Source organism: Galleria mellonella, unplaced genomic scaffold, assembly GCF_026898425.1.
Source record: "Galleria mellonella isolate WM207_F2 unplaced genomic scaffold, CSIRO_AGI_GalMel_v1 utg1260, whole genome shotgun sequence".
NCBI classification, from domain to species: Eukaryota; Metazoa; Arthropoda; class Insecta; order Lepidoptera; family Pyralidae; genus Galleria; species Galleria mellonella.
Window position 1 is genome coordinate 717,199 of NW_026441985.1, and position 10,831 is coordinate 728,029.

Consider the following 10,831-nt stretch of genomic DNA (forward strand, 5'->3'; position numbering starts at 1 on the left):
AAGAACTTAATAGAAAGGCAATTAAGTTTACGTTTATTAAGTTTCATTGAAACTAACCATAGTGTAATTATATAAACATACTTTCAATCAAATTTCAATGAAAGTGGCTGCTTCACCTTTAACATCGCTCAATCCATTTAGAAAAGGTTTGGGTAAGTATTATTATAATTAAATCAGACCCTACTTCAGCATTATCTAAAAGAGATAAAATTTATCCCAACCCATTTGTTTTAAGCTTTCTAAAATTTAATGGATACTTCAAAACTTTAAAAATATTAATATTCTCTCATATTATTCTCCAACTCTTAATATTCAATTCAATAGTAACTAGCGCCAACACAGGATAATCAGGATAAAAAAGGCCTTAATAAATAGACAGGATTAGTTACAAATATTATGTATTTGCATCAATAAAAAATAATCTGTATTTCTTATTGTTATATTTATTATATGAGTAGTAAATGCAAAAGAAAGATGTATTTTTTGCAGTCAAACAATTACAGAATTACTATGAATATATTATATACAAGTCATTGATAAAATATCCGATATACCTATTTCATATTGATGAGTACTCAGTGATCTATAATCCTAATTTAAAGATGCATTTACACTTTTTTACAAATATATTTTTGTTATAGCATGCATAAAACCTAGCAATGTTTTAATGTTTCATGAGTGTCAAATAAATATGAAAGTAATACGAAGAAACAGACTACATAAACTTTTCTTCTTCATCAATCAATAATTCTGTATTCAAATTTGTATTCAGCCTTTCTGTAAATGCAGTTCAGTGGAAGTGTCTATATGTTGACATGGGACTAAATTGCTTTATATTGTCTTATCATTATTATTTATCTTATTCAATACCTACGACAATGCAATTTGAGCCTTGTATGAACACTTAACAATATATGACGAGCGAGCAACTTAGTTTTTAATAGAGCTAACATCTTCCATCCAGTTGGGCCATGATCTTATTTCATTGTAGAGCTTCCGTCCAGGACTCTCTGTAGCGATGAGCTGCCGGTGTGCAACCACGTGGTAGTCAGAAGTCAGATGACCATTCTCAACACCACACTTTAATAGCTCTTTTAGTGCATTAATCATAGAACTTGACAGAGGATCATCTAAAATAACATAAATAAAATTAATTATATTCTATTACAATGTTGTGATGGAGATGAGAAAGAGTGGCACTATTTTTTATTCCCAGGACATTATAAAAGATAGTGAAACATGAGTAAAATAATAAATCAGAATACATCAGAACAAGAAAAACAAAATTTGAAAGAAAATCTTTTGCCAACCCAGCTGTTGTAGGGACATTATCATCATCTTCCGGCGCTTACTTCAATTATTTGGGTTCATCTTAATATATTTTTCTTTTTCATTCATCTTTATCTGCAGTATTTTCAACATTCACTCCTTTCCTGGTCATATCATCTATTACACAGTTCATCCATCTCTATTTTGATCTTCCTCTACCATTAAAACTATCTTATTGTATCATTCATTATACATGCAAGTGCTATTACTTGGCGGTAGAATTAACTTGAAAGTCAGAAGCATAACAATTCTTGGTAAGTTGGTAGCAATTATTTTGTTTAATTCCGTTATCATTAGTATGCGTGCGACTGCCAACGTTTGAAGTTTGATTATTATTATTATTAGAAGTTCTACAACATTCCACATTAATCAGCAATCTCCGACTGTTATTCAATCCATGCACATACTCGTATACTATATTGCAACACATATTTCATCTCTTAATAAGACATCTTCAGACACATTAATAGATCACTATTCAGAGCCTAGTGTTAACCGTTCGACGCCTAAACTGTTAATTCGCATTGTTAGCAAACGCACGTATACTGATGGTAACGGAATTAAACACAGTGTTCCACAAAAAAACCTGACTTCATTTATTACAAAACAAGTTATTTTGATTTAAAAATTAAACTATTGAACCGATTTTGATAATTTTTTTCTCTGTAAGTATATCCTTTCAAATAAATAAAAAATCTAAATCTGTTTAGGACTGACGGAGTTTTAAGGTAACAAACATAAAAAATATGACCGAATTATGTAGCTTCTTCTTTTTGAAATTGGTTTGAATTCTAATCTTCTAATCTGTGATATGGGCTTCCGCAAAATAACACCCAGTTCGATAAAATATTTGAAAAATTCTTGGTAATTAACAAAGGTACACTCAACCGTTATAGATGACCTTGTACAAAATGTGCCTCTGGTCCCTTTGCAATATAAATCATGTTTGCTGAGCCATCCCACTAATCCGATTTAATTTTAATTTATTTAAAAGCTTGTAAATAAATGTGATATTTTGTTAGGTGATTGTAAACGGCTAAACGGATTTGGACTAAATTTCAACCGATTCACTTAACACATAGGATATTTTAGTTCCTCTTGAATAATTTTAACCCAATTACGGAGTTCACAGAAACAAAGTAACATTGTAAAAGCTGAATGTAAATTTTAATTGAAAACAGAATCGTCCGGGTGGCTGAGTGATGCCAATTTGACTCTACTCGGAGGCTTAAATTTTACAATTTAATATTTATTGACTCTATCTGATTATTTTAAATACAATACAACAGTACAAAATATGATAAACTTTGCTTAGTATTTACTTGCATATGGGAGATAAAATGGAAAAGATTCACATAATGTTTTTTTTCCTATACACGTACACGAAACAAAAAAACTGCTGATCACATAAGAATTGTGAAAAACTCTTGTTTCATCATCATCATCATCAGTTCCATCAAAAATACAATATAACAGTTTTACTGCAATACCTTGCCATTTAAGCAACTTCCTAAAATGAGGCTCTCAAATGGAAGTTGTACTTTTTTGTATTTAAGCTGCTCCCCAAATGGAAAAAAATCCCTTAAATGATAATAATCCAAAATTATACTTTACAAATTTCAAACATATTTTTTCATTTCCATTTCTACTAAAAATATTAATAAATAAATATGTTGCAAACTCCTTAATTCTTTTATAGATTTTATTGTTATAATATTTCGATACTTCTTTATTTTTATAATTGTCACATGTCAGTTTCATATCGCTTTCGTAGTCTGTCGTCTTTATTATATGTAGTTATTTTTCTTTAAACCCATTGTTTAATTATAATCAATACATCAACATACAGTCTATAATATCACCTACAAAATAAAGACTTAAATTCGTTGTTACAGAACTTTTATGTGATCTTTCAAAAAATAATATTATAATATGTAAAATGTTTTAGTTAAGCAAGTAATTTAGGTATGTCTGAAATTTAACAGGTAATACAGATGTTGCCATTCTTAAAAGGTAACGCTTCATAGACGAGGTGAATGCACTCCAGGATGATGCTGAATCATTATGGCTGTGTACAGAAATCAATACTTTTTACATTAAATTTAAGTATAATAAATTTGAATGCAAATACATTTCCGATTAAATACCCTGAGACATTACGAAGGAAGTTTCAATACAAATAGAAAAATAATAGAAAAATTACAGTAAATATTGATTTTAATCCTTCAACTTAATACATTGGTGGATATTTCTTTAATAAGTGAAGGAACTAGGTAATCAGCCGTATGCTCACTATAACTTTTGTTTATTTGAGTACCTTTTATACAAAGCCGTTTTCACGCGACCGCCCAATGTGTATACGGCATGATTAATTTTATTCTAATAATTTTTTGTTAAAAAGTTTTCCTCTATATTTATAGCAATCTATATTTAAATTACTTATATACAGTGTAGAGGTAAAATATTGCAATGTTCAGGAAAGGCCACTATCACTGTTATAATACTGCATCTTAATGTTTGAAGACACAATATTTCGTAAGATTCTTTGTTTCAACGAAGCATCTAGAAAAATATAATTTAAATTTAAAGTTTAAAAACGAGATAAAACGGCGTATGGCGACACTGTGTAATTAACGTTTCGGTTTGTTGTGTTTCTTTTTTATATATAATAATTTTATATTTATTTTATTTTTCCTTTAATAAAGAATCTGAAGTTTTAATTTTCTTAAATATTGTTTTTTTTTTAATACTAATTTATTATCAAATTTTACTTTTTTTATTTTTTAATAGTTATATCTAGGTATTATTGTTTTGTTATTGACAATGTTGCTGTAGTTTTCAATAGTATTGTTTAATTTTGTGTTTCCTGCACTTGTATTATACAACTTTAATGGCTGTAAAATTATTATTTTAGTGTGTAATTACGTATTGTATACCTGTCTGTTTTGCTTTAAATAAATAAATGTCTTATATTTTTACTATAGAAAGGTCATTATTTGCGAAAAAGAAATGGTAAATGCATTTGCTATCACAGACAGCTCGGTAAAAGATTTCGTTTAGTATTAATTCTCTCTTACGTTGATGTGGTATTTTAAGTTACCTTAATGGGGAACAGCACTCTTATAAAAAAATAAACATTGCAGTGACATATCTGAGAGTGCATACAGGTCTTCACTTATCCCCTCCCCCTTAAAAATAATCCTAAGTACGCCTTACCTATCATCTCTCACTGGTATTTCACTAGTTTAAACCAACAACACAGGTGAGGTTACTATTCTATTTTTAAACGAATTTTATAAAAGAAGATTTTTTCCATTGTTTCTGCCTACCCTAATGGGAGACAGGCGTGACAGATATGTATGTATGTATTTTATAAAAGAAGGTTCTCAATTAAGTTTTTTTTTAATATTTGTTAACTCCATTAGTTATAAATCCCATATAATAGATTGGTCCCATAGAATTTGTATCAAATTTAGTTCAATAGTTTAAGTTGAAATCAAAGTAACTATGCTACATTTGAAGTCGGTTTTTTAACACAATCTTTAACTATCATCCAGTAAAAAACATACTTATTCTATTATAATTTATCGAAAGAGAGCTTTTTGGGCAAACTAAAAAATTAAGATGTAACTTAAACCGTGACTTTACCGCAGTTGGTGAATAAAAGGTTAAACAGTTAAATTACAAACTTACTGTTAAAGTTTCCAAGGAATGCGATTCCCAAGGACTTTTTGTTATAACCTCTAGTATGCGCACCGACGTGTAACCACCCGGCGCCCTCGTACACTTTACCGTTACCACCAATGATAAAACTGAAAAAGGAGTACACAATTATTACGTCTTTTAAGTTTTTTTTTTATTTCTTTAACTTCTTTCTTTTTAACACTTAATAATTATATTTACACTTAAATATTATTACGTTTGTCTTTTATACAAACATTTCGATTTCATTCAATTGTTATTCTTTATTTCTTTAGGGTAAGTACAATTCTTACGTCGGCATCGCAACCTCTCGCCTAGCATTGACAATACGCAATTTGTTGTTATCTAGTTATCTAGATAAATAATTAACATATAAATGTAAATTATTGTTTTTATGAAAATAAAATAAAAAAAAAATATTCAAATAAACTCGTTTACGAGCTCTTGAGTTTCCGAATGTTTTATCTGCTGAAAAGAACATGAATCACATCCTAATTGTACACAATATTTAAAAATATCCTAACTTTCGAAAATTAGAAGAAAAAAATGTTTGTTATGGAATACCCATAAGAGGTCCCACTGCCAGCAATATATACCCTATCAAATCGATCTCCACTTAATCCTTTGAACCCAATGTAATTCCTAATCACGATGGTCCAATTTTGTTATACTTCACCTATCAGTCCTCATTGAAGTTCTGCCAGTGTACAGTGATAGTGTAAGCAGTTACCATACAATTATTATATATTATAAAAAAAACTCTCAAAAGTTGTCTAAAAAGATCTGAGCAAGAGCGATGGGCATTTTGTTTTTTTGACAAAATTTCCTTTTATGTAACACTTATAAAAGAATAAAAAAATGATATAAAAATAAAATCAAATTTTTACTTTTAAACTTTCGCGCTGCATATTTGACACATCGAGTTAATTTAGAGAAATTGTCATAGTTTGCTTAAATGATCACATTAATTGCCGTTTATTGTAAACCATAAAAGGGAATTGTGTTCACCAACAATTAAAACAACATTTAATTCACGGGCAATACTTCATTTCGTGTGCGCAGGGCATAACTGTACGTAACAATAAAAAATATTGGTGGGGAATATTTTAACTGAGCAATTGGAAAACCTATAAATTGATTGTCTATTGTTCTCAATTGTCTATTGAAATCACAAACATTTTATTCTATCTAAATACATATTATAAAACAAAGTCGCTGGTTATGTTCTTCTGTTTCTCCACGCAACAGTTTTTAACATGCGTTTGAGTTTAATATAAATATTGTTCTTTTACAGAAGGTAAGTATATATCTTAATTATACTCGTACTTTTGTATAAATAGAATTCCCAACTCGGCTACCAAGCGTAGCTAGTTGCCACGCTTGGTAGTCAGTTAGCCCATCGTGACGAATTCAACTATAAATTAGTCACGATGGTTTCAAGGGGGAACAACGTGGAGGTAGACCTGATAGCGTATATTAATAGCAATAGAGACTATCGTCCCCATTACTAACAATAGTTGACTAGTAGAGACCGCCGTTAGGTGTAAAGTCCGCTATATGTTTAAATAAATAAACAAAATAATAACATTCGTATAAAGCCGTGACGGGTTATTAATCATTTATAAATATTTATAGATGCCGATGTATGGAACTGATAACAGGTAAATTACCTCTGTGCGTTGTATACCTATACCTACTAAGAATTACTCAGAAGTTTTTTCGCTACTAGCCTCGGCCTAGGGAAAGTACCGTGCGAAATACTTAGTAGGTAATCAAATAGAATGTTATTAAGTATTGATTGTAACATTTCAAATGTCAATAAATAAGGTTTAAGCAAAAAAAGTTAATATTTTTGGAGAATAAATATTATTATCATTAAATTACAACGCTGACCATATCTTAAGTGTTATAGTACAGAACTGATAATGGTGCTAGTGTAACTACAGTAATCACTCTACTCAGAGAAATCAAATCCACAAAAAACTTATAAATGTATCTGCTGTATCCTGTGGCTTTGGTCTCATGAATCATATAAAGTATTCTACCTTATGGCCCCGGTATGAAATAGGCCACCCCGTCCATTTTTCGTGAGTGTCGTATGAGACAACTTATTTCTTATAGGTATCTAATAATCATGACATTCATCTAATTCTCAAGCCAGGATAACCTATGTTATGGGAAACTAGGCAATGAATGCCTGTGAACAAAAACAACTGGGTGTTCTGGGTACAACCCAGAACACGCAGCCCATGCAGACCAGGGGTTCCCAAACTTATTTTGTTTACTGTCCACTTTGAGAATAAATTATTTTTTAGCGCCCTCATTTTTTCACCTACTTAAAAACCACTATTACTTCAAGATCAACAAATCATCGTCCAAGCCTCTTCACAACGCCCCCATTTTTTTTGGGTCTGTTACCCCTTTAGGCCTGCAGCGCCCACAAGGGGGCGTTATCGCCCACTTTGGGAAAGGCTGCCATAGACAATTCAAATTATAATCTATTTATGTTGTAAAATAAAAAATCAAAATTAATACTTACTTATAGCCAATATCCCAAAAGCCAAGGTTCTCTATTTGGTTGGTCTGTATATTCCTCACGAGCTCAGCGCAGCGCTGATCGGTGTTGCAGGTGGGCGTCACTGTATGCGCAATAATGACGAGGTCTACAGGCCTGGGGAGGTACTGCACATGGGCTGGGTTCAGTCCATCCCACTCGCTCTTACTCACCACTCCGCAGTCTAGAAATTAAACGTAAAATCCATACAATTATGTAAATCATAGATTCCCAAATTATTTTGGACAAGAGACCCCTTTTCCAAAATGAAATGATACCTTAGACTTGCATATCCAAATAACTTTAAAAGTTCTATATCTAGTTTTTTTTTTTCTATTCTTACAAAACACTTACCAGTTTAAAAACTTTATAGTTGGTTAAGTGAATAAGCTCGATATCATTTTCTCGTCAAAATTTAACAAAATATTTACTTGTTAAATTTTCATTAGAATACATAAAATTAAATAAACATCAATTGTTATTAATAATTATTAAAAATTGAGTAGGTATTTACTTAAAAAAACAATATTAATTAATAGGGGTCGATTTTTAGATCCCGTCGATTCCCAAAATATGTTTTCATTTATGTCGACGTCTGAGAAACCGATTTCGACCCCAAAGAATCGATATTGACCATTTTGTAAATGCCTGATGTAAACGATTACTTATAGTATGCATAATTTATATTAATTTCCTCAATAAAAGACTTCAATAAACTCTGATACTCAACAACACACAAAGAGTACTTTGGTTAACATACTATCTACATTCTGTTATATCTATGATGCTTGCTCTTTATATCTATGGATGAGTGTTACCATTTTCCTTGAGGAAAGCCATCAGTTTATTTGCAACTCTAAGTTCCATTAAAAAAAAAACAATCATAACAAAACTTGTATAAGAAATTACAAAAAGAAATCGAGTCAAAATTGGTGTTGTAATCGCATAACTACAAAATATAAACAATTAAGAACTTCTTTCTTTAAAACGTTAGTAATCAAACATTTGTAACTGCATAGCTTAAACTGCTGATTTCAAAAACATTAAATTTTGTTTCCCAACTTTCATTTAAAATACGTACTTACAATTTTGTTAGGTTATAGATAATTCAGGTATGATATTTATGTATTTAATTCAATTTTATTGATCAATAAAATACCTACAAAGGATTACTTAATTATTTATTTATTGTACACAAAAACTACATCATATTACTACATGTAATTTTACTTTAAGATTTGTGCTTAAAACAAATATTTCAATAAACACTCACCTCCATTCACATAACTCCACTGTACGGTGACAAAAAGTATAAAACAATATATTAAATGCATTATTGAACAAAGTCACTGCAACCATCTATAGCAAGAGAACGAATTATACTGAATCACTTTATTCATACTTTGCATGCAAACATGTTGGAACCGCAAGATAACAGTCTGTCCCTCTCATGCATTATAATATTGAAACGAGACAAAAAAAGTTGAATGTTCTTGTTCCTTTTTAATCATATATAATTTGCAGAATAATTAAATTAACCATAGATAATTTTTTTACAAAATGAAAAATAAATTGACAATCCATTTAATATTTTGCTTAAATGTCTCGATTCTGAGATCATCTCTCTCCAATTATTTCTGAACCCAACATTTTAATTTGATAGTTTCTGTTTTATGATAAGATGGCCAACTATTTTTTGTTTAAAAAGAATACAGTTTGCAAGTATTTCATCAATGAAAAAAAAAGAAGAAAAAACGATAAAAACTATATTTTCTTTTAAAACATATTTTTGTTCAAAGTGGATTTTTTTTTTGCTAAATGAGGATGTTTGTCTAATAATATAGCCGCATCCGAACAACTTTCATTTAGCATATTAAATTTGACTGTTAAGACGGCAGATAATATTTTTACAGAAAGTTGCGACTTCTCACTGCTCCAATAATCATTCCCTAGTGAAAATACCCTTTCAACAGCAGCATTAGTGCCTGGACAACATAAGGAAATTTCTATTAATACATTTTATACTTTCTTTATGTTGTCGGATATGTTCTACTCTAAAATGCCGAAAGATTTCGACCCATCTTTTGTTAAATAAAATAATCTAAAAAAATGTTTTAGAAATACAAATGAGTATAAAATTATACAAATTAGAACTTTCAGAGTACAGGATTTGAAAAGAGTACGGTTTGCGAAAAAAGAGTACAAAATTCAGTAAATGAGTATAATTGGTCACCTTATTTATTATTTTATGGAAATTATTAGATGAAGCGACGACCTCGAATGCATTGCAGGGAATCAGTGGATACAGACAGCTTGAGACCGTTCCTTATGACGATTTGTGAGGGAGATAGTTAACAGCTGATATGATGATGATCATAATTGTTTTATGAATCATTATAAACTAAATTTGTAACAAGTTTGATGTAAATCTGTTAGAAATTTAGTTTATCTATAGTTCATATATATATAAGGACTATCCTTACTATAAAGATTTTACTGGAATATCAAGTTGAAATTTTAATTTATATATATTTTATTATTTAATTTATATAATGTACAAAACAAGTAAAAATAACCCTGTTTAAAGCTTTTTGTCAGGTGTTCTACACGAGTAGCTTGTGGGTCAACTATAGTCAAAAAACTTACAATGCTTTTCGAGTCCAATATAATAATGCCTTCAGGGCACTGTTGGGGCTACCTAGTTACTGTAGTGCGTCACACATGTTTGCATGAGAACATACGGATGATGTTTACGCAATACAGCGCAAACGAATTGTTTCGCTGTTGGGTAGGGTGCGTGTTAGCTCAAACAGTGTCCTGGAGACAATTGCTAACAAAATGGACTGTCCTATCCTAAAATATTGGGTGAGACAAGTTATCAATGTAAGAGCATTATGACCACTCATTTACCAACATAGGTTAAGTCAATTTATAACTAACAAAATGGGCTTTATGTAGTCTAATTAAATAAATATTATTGATATTATTATATATAGATTTAGAGAATAACGCCTCAGAATCGATCTTATTACGCTTATCAGACGCGCAAGGAAATTAGTTATAAATTTGTAAACAAACAGACCTTTTTCCTCAAGTCGGGATTTTTTGTAATAGATAATAAAATATGAACCCTGCCTGTTTTATCAGTATACGAATATACTACCGGCTACCAGTGAATGATGATAAGTGGGAATGAAGACAGACCTAGTGGCATGGTAACGAATACAAAAGGAATTAACCGTTATT

General features: G+C 30.3%; 1 protein-coding gene across 1 annotated transcript; it reads right to left on the reverse strand.

Annotated features, from left to right (window-relative positions):
• Positions 1-381: 381 nt before the first annotated feature.
• LOC113515510 (peptidoglycan recognition protein) lies at positions 382-9,019 on the reverse strand. The gene is made up of 4 exons (XM_052899965.1): positions 8,859-9,019; positions 7,571-7,769; positions 5,023-5,141; positions 382-1,130 (listed from the first exon to the last, which is right to left on the reverse strand). Exons 1-4 carry the CDS (start codon positions 8,917-8,919, stop codon positions 931-933), a joined length of 579 nt encoding a protein of 192 aa, XP_052755925.1. The 5' UTR covers positions 8,920-9,019; the 3' UTR covers positions 382-930.
• Between the last annotated feature and the right edge of the window lie 1,812 nt (positions 9,020-10,831).